This window comes from Pantherophis guttatus, chromosome 15, assembly GCF_059756535.1.
Source record: "Pantherophis guttatus breed Tessera chromosome 15, ASM5975653v1, whole genome shotgun sequence".
Lineage (NCBI taxonomy): Eukaryota > Metazoa > Chordata > Lepidosauria > Squamata > Colubridae > Pantherophis > Pantherophis guttatus.
In genome coordinates, this window is record NC_142077.1 from 6,050,001 (window position 1) to 6,065,000 (window position 15,000).

General features: G+C 41.0%; 1 protein-coding gene across 1 annotated transcript in view; it reads left to right on the plus strand.

Moving 5' to 3' along the window:
• The window catches only part of NOC2L (NOC2 like nucleolar associated transcriptional repressor), a 59,252-nt gene that overhangs the window by 3,302 nt on the left and 40,950 nt on the right, over nucleotides 1-15,000 (plus strand). Inside the window, exons 2-11 of the mRNA XM_060694173.2 lie at nucleotides 1,152-1,328; nucleotides 2,759-2,933; nucleotides 3,863-3,988; nucleotides 5,415-5,535; nucleotides 7,321-7,411; nucleotides 10,572-10,650; nucleotides 12,860-12,970; nucleotides 13,098-13,211; nucleotides 13,449-13,637; nucleotides 14,723-14,862. Coding sequence (XP_060550156.2) covers nucleotides 1,152-1,328; nucleotides 2,759-2,933; nucleotides 3,863-3,988; nucleotides 5,415-5,535; nucleotides 7,321-7,411; nucleotides 10,572-10,650; nucleotides 12,860-12,970; nucleotides 13,098-13,211; nucleotides 13,449-13,637; nucleotides 14,723-14,862 — 1,323 coding nt within the window. The remainder of the gene's footprint in view (nucleotides 1-1,151; nucleotides 1,329-2,758; nucleotides 2,934-3,862; nucleotides 3,989-5,414; nucleotides 5,536-7,320; nucleotides 7,412-10,571; nucleotides 10,651-12,859; nucleotides 12,971-13,097; nucleotides 13,212-13,448; nucleotides 13,638-14,722; nucleotides 14,863-15,000) is intronic.

Sequence of the window (15,000 nt, forward strand, 5' to 3'; positions counted from 1 at the left end):
TCCATTTACCAAAAAAAAAGGACCAGAGAAAAGACAGTAATAAATATTAACACATGTTCTGATAACAATAGCGATAATATAACCCAAGTAATTTTAAGTTTCTTTTTATATATATATTTTATATTCCCCCCCCTTTTCCTGTTCTGTTTTGAAAGCCCCTGGTTTTAAAATGTAGAAATACCATTAAAAAAAAAAAATCTGTTGTAATTTGTGGACCTGAGAATTTTGAGGCAGTTTTTGTGAATTCAGTTTTGGGGAACAGAATGATTTTGGGGAGACATTTGAGAGTAATAAGTGCAAAGGTGTAGGTTTATTTCATTTGTTTTTTTTATTTATTTAGTCACCACAGTTGCTCTGGGCAGAGTTCAATGAGATTCAAAACTCAGGAGAAGCAAACGGGGGTAACAATACCCACTAATAATAAATTGTTATAAATAAATTTATAAATCATAGATGATTATTTATAAATTCTAAAATAATCCAGGATCATCTATGATTTATAAATTTATTTATAACAATTTATTATTAGGGGGTATTGTTACCTAATCTACTGCTCCAACTCAAAGAATTTCCCCCCTCCCATCCATCTCCTAGGGGACATTATCTCCAGCTAAAATAAGTAGGTGAAAGGCAACCGTCCCGTTGCAGACACTTGCGTTCTCCTTCTCATGTCAGCACTAGGATAAATGCATCTTGACGTGCTGAGAGTTAGCCAATCACTGGCATAGTGCCAGGGCAAGTAGGCGGGCCCACCCGCGATCTCCGCTACCGATTCTGCTGAACCAGTCCGAAGGGTTGAATACCACCTCTGATCTGGCTTTGGGTGGGATACAATTAAAGCAACACTGTGAAAAAGAGAGCCTTAAATTTTCATTGTGTATCGGTGTTTGCATAGGACCTAATCTGAGATTTTCTCACCTGCAAATAGTGTCACTAAGTGTGAAATTAACAACTTGGAAATGAGGGTCCGGTATGTTTGCCAGAGGCGAACTGAGTCTTCGGAGAGGGGCGGCATATAAATTGAATTAATTAAATTAAATTAAATAAATTTATAATGTCAAATGCATTGGCCTTTCTAAACGAGGCCATCGATAAAAAAATGTATTTTTATTTTTTTAAAAAAAATAATCCTGTCTGTCTTGCCTTTTCAGAAGCAAAAAACTGGGTGACTTGAGCGTGGATGAGTTTTTAATGTCTGGGTTTGATTCCGATTTGGAAGATGATTTGATCGACGATACTCCAAATTCTGGGGAAGATGAGAAAAGAAAGTTGCCTTCAAAACTTGACAGCACAAAGAAACCAGGATGTAATTTGGTATCAGGGGAAAGGTGAGTTTTCATGATGGTGGATGGATGGATGGATGGATGGATGGATGGATGGGTGAGAGGGAAGGAGGATGGATGAAGGATAGATGGATAGATAGATGGATGGATGAAGGGGTGAGGGGATGGCTGAAGGATGGATAAATCAATAGATTGATGGATGGATGGATGAAGGGGTGAGGGAAGGAGGATGGATGGATGAAGGGGTGAGAGGGAAGGAGGATGGATGAAGGATGAATGGCTAGATAGATGGATGGATAGATGGATGAACGGGTGAAGGAAGGAGGATAGATGGATGGATGAATGGATGAATGAAGGGGTGAGGGAAGGAGGATGGATGAAGGATGGATGGCTAGATAGATGGATAGATGGATGGATGGATGAAGGGGTGAGGGAAGGAGGATGGATGGATGAAGGAGTGAAGGTGAGAGGGAAGGAGGATGGATGAAGGATGGATGGATGGATAGATGCATGAACAGGTGAGGGAAGGAGGATAGCTAGATAAATATAGATAGATGGAGGGAAGGGTAAGAGGGCAGGAGGATGGATGAAGGATGGATGGATGGATGAAGGGGTGAGGGCAGGAGGATGGATGAAGGATGGATAGATAGATGGATGAATGAAGGGGTTAGGGAAGGAGGATGGATGGATGGATGAAGGTGAGAGGGAAGGAGGATGGATGAAGGATGGATGGATAGATGATGGATATAGGTAGCTAGATGTTATGGATGGAGGGACAGATACGTTTATTCTTCCTTGAAATTTTCCCAGTGCTATTTTGGTAGGGAAAGGAGGGATAATAGATGGTAGGTAGATAGATAGATAGATGGATGGATGGATAATAGCTTTTAAATTATATGCCTAGAAATCTCAATTTGGAAGCCCACTGAAGTTCCTAGATGAGCGTATACAAGAGCAGATCAAATTTGCCTTGTCTCCATTGTCTTTCCTGGTAGAAAACAAGAAGGAGTTTCCTCTAAAACAACAACGTTTCTCAACCTTGCCAGTTTTAAAATATGTGGACTTCAACTCCCAGAATGCCCCAGCCAGCCCTTTGCCTTTCAAGTTAGACTCGAAAAGGAAACGACACAGAACGAAAGCCGACTGAGGAGGGAAGAGGAAAACTCAAGCCAGCCATACTCTGGAGCCTACTGGGTGGGGAATTCTGGGAGTTGAAGTCCACCACGCTTCTTAAAATGAGCAAGATTGAGAAACACCGCTTCTCTTGCTGCCTTCTTCCTATTAAAATTTTGAAAATCGGGACTTTTGTTCATACTTTCTAGGAAGCAAAACCCCCAATGTTTCTCTTTTAAGCAATATAGCACTATGGAATTTGTAGGGTTTATTTAGCATTTCTTTTTTTTAAAAAAAATCCTTCCTGGCTGGCTATATAGTTATATAAACTTAAATTCCTTAAACTCTTCCGTGTCGTGCAGGAAAATAAAGAAAGGTAATGCTTCAGTGCATAAGGACCAGCTCTCTCGACTAAAGGACCGAGATCCAGAATTTTACAAGTTCCTGGAAGAAAATGACAAGACTTTGCTTAATTTTGATGACTCTGACAGTTCTGATGAAGAGGAAGATCATCATGTGTTGCCTGAAAAATTAGAGGTAATTAATTTATTTTCAATATACCCTGCTTTCCCCCAAAATAAGACATCCCCTGATAATAAGCCCAATCGGGCTTTTGAGCACATGGCAATAAGGCCAAGTGCTTATTTCAGGGTTCAAAAAAATATAATACAGGGTCTTATTTTCGGGGAAACACGGTATCTATCTATCTATCTATCTATCTATCTATCTATCTATCTATCTATCATCTATCTATCTATCTATCTATCTATCTATCTATCTATCTATCATCTACCCTGTTTCCCCCAAAATAAGACACCCCCTGATAATAAGCCCAATCGGGCTTTTGAGCACATGGCAATAAGGCCAAGTGCTTATTTCAGGGTTCAAAAAAATATAATACAGGGTCTTATTTTCGGGGAAACACGGTATCTATCTATCTATCTATCTATCTATCTATCTATCTATCTATCTATCATCTATCTATCTATCTATCTATCTATCTATCTATCTATCATCTACCCTGTTTCCCCCAAAATAAGACACCCCCTGATAATAAGCCCAATCGGGCTTTTGAGCACATGGCAATAAGGCCAAGTGCTTATTTCAGGGTTCAAAAAAATATAAGACGGGGTTTTATTTTCAGGGAAACATGGTACTTTCCCAGCTCCTAATTTCTACCTCTATTACCCAACCATTTATAAAGTAAGTCCCATGTTCAAAAATTCAAAAAGTCCCATGGGCTTATTATCAGGGGGTGTCTTATTTTGGGGGAAACGGGGTAGTATTATGTAAGCAAAATGACCCAGACAATGTATGTTAAATGAAAATGTGTAAATAAACTTTAAATCAAAAAAAAAAAAAGATCAGAGGAACCAATTTATTTTTATTCCCGAGAAAAACTGTATGGACTGTGTCCCTGGAAGTCACTCATTTCAGGCTTTTTTTTAAAAAAAAATCTTTGATAGGAAGCAACTGATGATGAAGATGAGGATGAAGAGGAAGAAGAAGACGAAAAGCCAGCTAAGCGGAAAAAAATGGACTTCATCACCGTGTCATTGAAAATGGTGGAACACTGGAAGGCAGCTGCAGAGGTAAGAGACCCCCCCTTTTTTTTAAAGCAACATTTCTTTAGGAGCTGCAAATAAGGCTGATTAAATATGGAAGGTCTTCCCAAAACAAAGATAGAATTGATTTTCTCTCTCTCTTTCTAACCTTAGTATTTGGAATGGAATGGAATGGGAATGGGAATGGGAATGGGAATAGAATATATTCTTCATTGGTCAACCTATTCTGTTCTGTTCTGTTCTGTTCTGTTCTGTTCTATTCTATTCTATTCTATTCTATTCTATTCTATTCTATTCTTATATTCTTCTATTCCTATTCTATTATTATTATATTCTCCTATTCTGTTCCATTCTATTCCATATTCTATTCCGTTCCGTTCCATTCCATTCTATTCTATTCTATTCTATTCTATTCTATTCTATTCTATTCTATTCTATTCTATTCTATTCTTCTATTCCTATTCTATTATTATATTCTCCTATTCTGTTCCATTCTATTCCATATTCTATTCTGTTCCGTTCCGTTCCGTTCCGTTCCGTTCCGTTCCATTCCATTCCATTCCATTCCATTCCATTCCATTCCATTCTATTCTATTCTATTCTATTCTATTCTATTCTATTCTATTCTATTCTTATATTCTTCTATTCCTATTCTATTATTATTATATTCTCCTATTCTGTTCCATTCTATTCCATATTCTATTCTGTTCCGTTCCGTTCCGTTCCGTTCCGTTCCGTTCCATTCCATTCCATTCCATTCCATTCTATTCTATTCTATTCTATTCTATTCTATTCTATTCTATTCTTATATTCTTCTATTCCTATTCTATTATTATTATATTCTCCTATTCTGTTCCATTCTATTCCATATTCTATTCCGTACCATTCCATTCCATTCCATTCCATTCCATTCCATTCCATTCCATTCCATTCCATTCTATTCTATTCTATTCTATTCTATTCTATTCTTCTATTCTTCTATTCCTATTCTATTATTATTATATTCTCCTATTCTGTTCCATTCTATTCCATATTCTATTCCGTTCCGTTCCGTTCCGTTCCATTCCATTCCATTCCATTCCATTCCATTCCATTCCATTCTATTCTATTCTATTCTATTCTATTCTATTCTATTCTATTCTATTCTATTCTATTCTTACTGTATTCTTCAATTCCATTCCATTCCATTCCATATTCTATTTTCTCTTCTCTTCTCTTCTCTTCTCTTCTCTTCTCTTCTCTCCTCTCCTCTCCTCTCCTCTTCCCTTCCACCCCACCCCACTCCATTTCTATTTCTATTCTGTTTTTCTATATTCTATTCTATTCTCTACTCTATTCTCTCTACTCTACTCTACCCTACTGTACCCTTCTCTTCTCTTCTCTTCTCTTCTCTTCTCTTCTCTTCTCTTCTCTTCGAATTAATTCTATTAATTTTTTTTTTTATTCCACACAGAAGAAACTCACTCCTAGAATCTTCCATGAAGTCACTCAAGCTTTTAAAGCCTGCGTGGTCACAGCCAAAGGAGAATCGGCAGGGCCTGATTCCGGCAAGTTCAAAGTCACGGACAGCACAGGTAAATCTTCCAGAACTGAGCTAGCTTTGCAAAAAAAAAAAAAAAAAAAAAAAGATTAAAGAAACACATTCCATCCTTGTTGATATTTTGCCCTAGCTCTTTGTTTTGCTTTAGCTGGCCTTGATCCTTATGGTAAAATAAGGTTTTTATTGTATACACAATTTGACTTGGCTAAATTTTCCTCGGTGTGTCTATCTACAACCCCAAAAATGCTGAAGTACACATACATTATATATATAGTATAAGTTATATACAAATCATTTACTAGATGACAGCATGTAGCTCACACACACACACACACACACACACACACACACACACATATATATACTTTTAATTCGTAGGTTTAAATAATTAAAAATAATTAAAAATAATTAAAAAAAGGTTAAAATAAAGGTGTGGCTGGCTGAAGAAGTCTCATAAGACAGAAATAGTACTATCCCAGTCTCCCTTAAGTCTCACAACAGACAACACAAAATGTCTGATAAAGCCTGAAAGTGGTGATTTGAGATATCACCCCACTATGGCTATACAAACATCTTGAGCTACGTAGGAAAAAACCCTGACTAGAAAAGTGTGTATATCTATCTATCTATCGATCGATCTATCTATCTATCTATCTATCTATCTATCTATCTATCTATACATATATATTTATTTATATATAATTTTCTTTTCATACAAAACATTCCATCATTCGTGTGTCGTCTGGGTACACATTTTTTGTCTCATAACAGTTAAAGCCTACCACCACATTCATTATTTGTATCTACTCTTATTTTAATATGAATGCTTAATACTTAACATTCTATTATCATAACATTTCTCTTTAACTGATTTGGTTTTATTATACAGTACTTTCATATTTCGTCTCTATAAAATAAATCCCATATAATATAATAATATAATATTATTATAATAATGATATAATAATATCAGACACTTCCTTTCCTTTAATTGCTAATGTTGCCTTGATCCTTGAGGATTAAGTTGTGAGTGAGGGCACATTGATTTATTTAGATTTAAGATCCCTTAGGTGGCACTAAGTCATACGCCATCAATTGCAAAACAAAACAATTGAGTTCACACACACACAAAAAAACATTAAACCAAAAGCAAGCAAATTGAATTCTGGGCAATATGAAAAACTCCATTATTTTAAGTTGCTTATACAGGTAGTCAATTCATGACCACAATAGATCCCAAAATTTATGTCACTAAGTGAGACAGTTGTTAAGTGACTTTGCTTGTCAGAAGGTCGCAAAATGGGGGATGACATAGTTCCAGGACACTGCAACCATCGTAAGTGTGAATCAGTTGTCAAAAGCATCCATATTTTGATCATGTGACAGTAGGGATGCTGCAATGGTCGTACGTGTGAAAAACAATCTTCAAGTCGCTTTTTCAGTGCTGCTGTAACTTCAAACGGTCACTAAACGAATGGTTGTAAGTCAAGGACTACCTGTATATCGGTATTTCTCCATCTCGTTAACTTTAAGACAGGCGGACTTCAACTCCCAGAATTCCCCAGCCACCTCTTCAAATTTGCTGACATTGAGACAGGCAGCTGTATATAAGAGAGTCCTCTCTCACGACCGGAGGTCGTATTCAGCCGGTTTGGGCGAATCAGTAGCAGAGCCCCAGCTCTATGCTGTCCTATTTAGGCATGTTTTCGAGGCCGTGCGGATGGCACATGCGAAGCGAACCTGTGGTAAACGTAGGTGCTCACGACTGCTAAATTGATCGATGAAATGTGTCTCTTTTTTTTTTTCATCTCCTGCTTAGTCTTCAACACACTTGTCTCGTTCTGCGTCCGCGACCTCTTCGTTCTTGTGCAAAAACTGCTTCAGGTGAAACCTGCAAAAAATAAATCAAAGTAAGTTTATTATTTTTCTTTTTTGTTTATTCACATTTGTTTCCTCTTTATTCTTCCAGTCTGGGAATTGCAAAAGAACTATTCCTTCAGTTCCTAGACTGGCCATTTTGTATCCATCCTGAGCAGAATGGTTTTTTTTTAAACCAGGGGTCATCAACCTTTCGGACTTCAGGGACCACTAAATTCATAATTTTAAATCCCGTGGACCACGAATATGAATTTTTTTTAAAAAAAGATAAATAGTATATTTAGCGCAATATTTAAAAATGCAAATAATTTTTCTGCGGGACCACCAAAATTTTCTCGGGGACCACCGGTTGGTGACCCCTGTTTTAAACAATTAATTTAAACTATAAATCCCCCTGGTCATGTGATCAAAATTTAAAGCTTGGCAATTGACTCATTGATGATGGTTGCAGTGTCAATGGGCAGCCCAGATTCTCTTAACAACACTGGCAAGAAATGTTGTAAAACAGGGCCAAACCCGCTTTACAACGGCCTTACTTAGTGATGGGAAATTTGGGGCTCAAATCGAGAACTACCTGTAGTTTATTTAAACCTGCAGCCGCTTTATTAACCCCACCTGCTAAATTGGCTAATTTGTGTGTTCTTTGATGGCCTGGTTTTGTGCAGTGTTAACTCAGTTTACCGTTCAGTACTCTGGCAGAGGCATCGAAAAAGAATGAATGAGCTGGAAGGGATCTTGGAGGTCTTCTAGTCCAACCCCCTGCTCAAACAGGAGAACCTATAATATTTCAGAAAAATGGCTGTTTAGTTTCTTCTTAAAAACCTCCAGTGATGGAGCGCCCACGATTTCTGGTGGCAAGCTGTTCCGCTGGTTAACTGTCCTCTCTTGTTAGGAAGTTTCTCCTTAGTTCTAAGTTGCTTCTCTCCTTGATTAGCTTCCTGTTCTGCCCCAGCTACGGACCCCAAAGTATACAGCACACACAAAGTTTGTACAAAACTTAATTTACTAAAATAACGCGGTCTTTTTCAAAACAAAGGCTGTTAATAAACTTCCGTAACAGAAACCAAAGATAAAGTAATCACAATCTTACTAAGGTTGGCAGAAAGCTCAGAAGCAATTTGCAGAGAATCCAGACACGAAGGAGAGTGAACTAAAGTTGTTCCCTACAAATTGCTTCAGTTGGCGTTCCTCCTTAAATAGGCTAAGGGAGTGGCCAATTAGCCCCAAGCCTTACTCCTGAGGAGCCACTCCTGCCTTTTGGCCGCTCTGTGCGCCCGTGCATCGAGAAGAGGCTCCTCCTCTTCGTCCTTTTCACTAAAGGAGCTTCTGGAGTTTCTGAAGGCCCTGGCTGAATTCTTGCCTCTGGCACCACATCTTCTCCAGCCTCCTCACTGTCGACTCGAGCACCAGCTGCACAGGCTGCTGGCGCAGCACCATACCAGCCTCCTCGCTGTCAGAGTCAGCTACTATCTGCACAGGCCGCTGATGTTCCCACAACAGTTTCCATCCATTCCTTCTTGTCTTGCCTTCTAGTGCTTTCGAGAATAATTTGACCCCCTCTTCTTTGTGGCAGCCCTTCAAATACTCGAATACTGCTATCCTGTCACTCCCAAACCCAAATCCTGCAGCCATAAAATAATTCCCAGGACAAGCAAGTGATTTTTGGTCTCTAATCCATCTGGTGGGTATTCCCACGGTTAACTAAAAATCCCAAAATACTGAAGAATCATTTGCAAAACAGCTAACCCAAGAAAAAATTGGATGGCTGACAAGGATCGAATTTTCCATTCGGACCGCAAAGGCAAAGCAGCTGGTTAGAGTACAATTAATCCCTTTCTAGCTGGCATGTGGGCGGTAATTTGCAGCTATCTGATCCGCATAGCATCGTGGGCACTCGGCGGTCTGGGTAACGGTACGACTTTGTATGTGACGCGCTTTGCACGTGACCTCAGCCGACTGCTACTTTTGGCTGAGTTTCCAAGATGGGTCCACATGATTGTTTGGGACGCTACACATCCTTTTCAGGACCTGTTTTCCTTGCTCCCTTCTGGGAGGGGGCTTCGTGGTCCCCGAAGCAGAACATCGAGATTCAGCTGCATTTTTGTTCCATATAGCATCAACCTTGTGAAACTCTCAAGATTCCTCTTTCCACTATGTATTCAAAATGGACGGTGATTAATAGATATATGTATATATATATATATATCTGTTGTGGCCTGTCAGCGGCCTGTGCAGATTGTAGCTGATTCCGACAGCGAGGAGACTGGTGTGGTGCTGCGTCAGCAGCCTGTGCAGCTGGCGCTCGAGTCGGACAGTGAGGAGGCTGGAGAAGATGTGGTGCCAGAGGCCTTCAGAACCTCCAGAAGCTCCTTTAAGTGAAGAGGACGAAGAGGAGGAGCCTCTTCTCGATGCACGGGCGCACAGAGCGGCCAAAAGGCAGGAGTGGCTCCTCAGGAGGAGGTCTCCTCGAGAGTAAGGCTTGGGGCTAATTGGCCACTCCCTTAGCCTATTTAAGGAAGGAAGACGACTGAGGCAATTTGCAGGGAACAACTTCATTCACTCTCCTTCGTGTCTTGATCTTAGTTCTCTTATCAGTTTCCTGCAAATTGCTTCTGGGCTTTCTGCCAACTCTAGTAAGTGTGATTACCTTATCTAAGAATTCTGGTAGGCTGTTAAGACAGTTCATTAACAGCCTTTGAATGATATAGACTAAGTTATTTGAGTAAAATAAGCTTTGTATAGAGTTTGTGTGTGCTGCGTTCTTTGGGGTCGGTAGCTGGGGCAGAACAATATCAGACGTGGATTTCACATACTGTAGCTACTGGTTTGCCCAGCACTGGATATGTGAGCACGCGTGCCATCCGCACATGCGTGTGGCGTCACAGAACACGGCAATTCACTTATGCGCGCCGTCCGCACATATGTGCGGCATCAAAAACATAGCGATATAGGACAAGATTCCTGAACTGGTCCGAACCAGCTGAATACCAGCTTTGGTATATATCAGGGATCCATACAGGTATATGTATTTATTTTCTACCTTGAATTTTAAATGCATCACAGGCAAGGACCTTTCCGGTTGAATAGCCTCTAGCCCAGATGAAATTCAGCCATCTCCCATCAGTTAAAGAGAAATGACAGCTTTTGAATCACATATTTGCTTCTAAATCATGTCTTCCTTAATTGTTGTAGGTTAGTTTTGCCTTCCTCCAGCCCGTTGTGGGCCAAGTTACGACTGGACATCAAAATGCACCTTGGCTGTACCATTCAGGTGAGTTTTAAGTCACCTAGCAAACGAGGGTCAAATTTGGTCATTTAAATATATATATATATATATATATATATATATATATATATATATATATATATACACATATATACATATATATATATATATATATATATATATATATATATATAGGGTTTTTGGAAGATAGAATAGAATAGAATTCTTTATTGGTCAAGTGTGATTGGACACACAAGGAATTTGTCTTGGTGCATACGCTCTCATTGTAAATAAAAAGAAAAAAGTACATTCGTCAAGAATCATAAGGTACAACACTTAATGATAGTCATAGGGAACAAATAAGCAATCAAATCATACTAGGAAACAGATAGATAGATAGATAGATAGATAGATAGATAGATAGATAGATAGATAGATAGATGATAGATAGAAAAGGAAAGAAAGGAAGGAAAGAGAGAAGGAAGGAAAGAAAAGAAAAAGAAAGAAAGAAAGAAAGAAAGAAAGAAAGAAAGAAAGAAAGAAAGAAAGAAAATTCTTTATTGGCCAAGTGTGATTGGACACACAAGGAATTTGTCTTTGGTGCATACGATCTCATTGTACATAAAAGAAAAGATACAACCTTGAGTCAACCTTGAGCCTGGTGAGATTCGAACTGCCAAACTGCAGCTAGCAGTCAGCTGAAGTAGCCTGCAGTGCTGCACTCGCCACCTCGGCTCTTAACGTCTGCCAGAAAACCACCAAGCTCAGAGAATAACATGGACACCACTGATTCTCTTCGTCTCTGTTTCTAATGAAAGAGCATGTTCTGACTCAGACTTAGTAGAAACCAGAAACAGACTCCTGGTCACGAAAAACTCCTCTTTATTTTCCTCTTGTGAATTAATTGCATTCACCCACCAAAAAAGTCCAGGCAAGAGTCCTGCGAGGAGTTAACTGCAGCAGCAGACCTTATCAATTCATTACGATAGTTGCAAGAGTGCGAGCTCCCAGCCGAAGATTGCAAATTAAGTTCTGGCAAGCAGCCTTTGAGGCACGAAACACAATGAGCAAAATCTCCAGAAATACGAACGGTTGTCTCCTATGACAACCCACTCCCCTTTCCTTCTATTTTTTCCCAAACCAGGGAGGGGGCATTCAGCGTCCATGTTTGCTTTGCTTCCCGAGTCGACTCCTTGTCTCCTGTCTTATCTGCTCCGTGCATACATGCGTCTGGAACAGGCCCCAGCTGTTCTTCCTACTCACTCATCTCAGCCTCCAAAGGCAGCTGCCTCTCCGGTGGCTGGGAAATGCTGGACGGCCCTGTCTCTGACTCTGTGTCTGACGCAGAGCATCCATCAGAGCCTTCCCCAGACTCCAGAACAAGTTCTTCCCCAACCTCCTCATCGTCAGGCCACAACAGAGCATTGGATAGAGAAATATTGACTTTCAGCTGATAGAAATGGAAGAAATGCAACATTTAGAAGACTATAGATGCGTGATGGCAAACCTATGGCATGCGTGCCACAGGTGATACACGGAGCCATGTTGCCTGGCACGCCAGCTCAGCCTCTCTAGGAGTCTCTGGAGGCTGGGGACAACAAAAAAAGTCACTTCCTGTCCAACCAGAAGTCGGGAAACTGGCCATTTCGGGCCTCTGGAGGACCTGGGAAGGCTGTTTTCGCCCTCCCCAGATGCATAGAGAGGATCTGGAGCCAGGCGAGAAAGAAAAATGGGCCTACCAGACCATCGCGTGCCAGGAGTGGGGGGGGGAGGTGGGTCGCGTGTGCATGCACAGGGTGGGATGCATAGAATTATGCGTGTGGGCACATGCGCACACGAACCTCCCCCTTCCTGGCACGCGATGGCAAAAAGGTTAGCCTTCACTGCATTTCTGCCATAGTTGAACAGGGCAGAAGGGATGTCTACGGAGATTCTCAGTCATCCAGGTCATGGTTGTCCCGAAGGTGCTTTTTCAACGGATAACTGGACTTTCTTTGTTTTTTTCCTTGAAGACGTTTCGCTTCTCATCCCAGAAGCTTCTTCCGTTCTGACCGAATTCTTCCGTTCGCCCAGCGCTCAGGCAGAACGGAAGAAGCTTCCTGGATGAGAAGCGAAACGTCTTCAAAGAAAAGCCCAGTTGTCTGTTGAAAAAAGCCCCTTCGAGACGGGGGCAAAAGGGAGCGTAGGAGATTTGAAGTCGGCCAGCCTTTCAGCCGTATTTATTGATGGATATTTTTTTATCTTTTTTTTTCAGCTTCTGTCGTGTTTAACCCGCACCTCCGTAACAATAGCTGTCCTTCACCACATCAGTGCCATAGTGCCTTATTATTTAAGCTTCCCAAAACAGTCTCGCATGCTACTTAAGGTAAGTTAAGCTCGATTGTAGAAGGTACCAGAATAAGACATTCAAGTTGGATTCTCGCTGTTCACATTGGGCACCAAAATAAAAAATTGAAAATAACTTATTTTGTTTTTTCCTTTCTTTCATTAAGCAAATTATTCGACTCTGGAGCACGGGCGATGAAGTTGTGAGAGTTCTAGCTTTTTTGATACTCAACAAATTCTGCCGGTATAAACAGGAAGCTTATTTGCCCTCCGTTCTTAAGGTAAGATTAACACGCCCTAGTAGGAGACCCTACACCATTTCTGACAGATGGCGACTGAAAACCCATAGACTATCAATTCATTTTTGGGCTGGATCAGTATTTCCCCCCTTAACAAAATTAAAAAGAGGTTTATCGGGGATGAATTCGAAGGGCAGAGGCCCACCTCAAAACAAGTGGCTGGCAAACCCATCGTTCCGTGTCACCCTAATTCTCTGCTTGCCTTCTCGTTCCCCTTAGCAAATGTACATTTCCTACGTCAAGAATTCGAGGTTCACCTCTCCCAACGCCCTCCCTCTCATCAACTTCATGCAACGGACTCTGATCGAGATGTACGCTCTGGATCCCTCTGTGTCTTACCAACAGGCCTTCATATACATCCGTCAGCTGGCCATCCACCTGCGTGGGGCGATGACCATCAAGAAGAAGGTGGGTTTAATTTGAAGGTGTGATGACCCAGAGCCTGGCATGAAAGCCATACAGCCAGAGAACAGGTCTACCTCCCCTTTATTGCTCCAAACGTCCCAACGTTCCTTACAAATCCTGGAGCAAAGCTCTCACACTCGCCTTCAGCGGCAAGTAGTCCAGTAAACCAGGTTAGCTAAACAGTAACCAGAACTGTTGTGATCTGGGCTTACTGACAAGACACAATTAGTCCCAAACAAACCTATTTTATGGTAACAGCTGAGAATTACGTTCGTTCCCAGCTGAATCCCAATTAGTTGCAAAACAAGTCCTTCGGGATAATCACCAACCTTTATCTTCTTTGGCACCCTGCCAAAGGCCTTACTCGGCAAAGCCCCACAAAGTTCAGAAACAAACAAAGAGATGCCGACTGGAAACAGAGTTAGCAACGTTGCTTTCCTGCAAAAGGCCCCAGTGCCTCTGTTTCTCTTTTAAGACTTCTGGGAGGGGCCAATCATCTCCTGGCCTTACTCCCGAGTTGTCCCTTTTGCATTAGCTGCTCTTGCCTTCTGGCAGCTCTGCGCATGCGTGCACTAGGAACAGGCTCCTCTTGTTCCTTTGCCTCTCTGCTGTCTGACTCTGGGGGCTCCGGAGTCTGTGCATCACTCCCAGATGGCCCCGGCCCCATCTCTGTCTCCGATGCAGAGCTCTCATCGGGGCCGGATTTAAATTGTACCTGTGTTTGAACAACTACTAAGAAAGCTCATTAGTAGTCCTTAATTGGTAAACTAAGGTTTGTACGGACTTTGTGTGTGCTGCGTTCTTTGGGGTCCGTAGCTGGGGGCAGAACAGGATGGTAATCCATCTTCATCTAAATGTTTTTAATCGTATTCTTCATCCAGAAAGAATTAATGGGCCGTTTACAGCTCACTTTATAAAAAAAAAAACCACACACGCACAATTTTGTAATCTTAAAAAGTCACGGCACAAAAGGAAAAACAGACGTATCTCATCGTAATTCTGAACCGCTTCGGATCTTACAGTGTGCTTCATTAATTTTTCAGCATTATCTCCTGATTCTCTCTCTCTCTCTCTTTTTTTTTAAATAGGAAAACTATCAGTCGGTTTACAACTGGCAGTATGTCCACTGCTTATATTTTTGGTGCCGGGCGTTGAGTACGATGCATCCGAATGACATCATGCAACCTCTGATTTACCCTTTGACCCAAGTCATCATTGGCTGCATTAAGTAAGTAACCTACACAATGCTTAACCCTTTGGGGGGGGTCTGTAGAGATTCTCCGTCCCCCAGGTGATGGTGGTACCAAAGATGCTTTTACAGGAGGCAACTGGAATTCCTTGGTTTTTTTTTCCTTTTCTTTTGAAG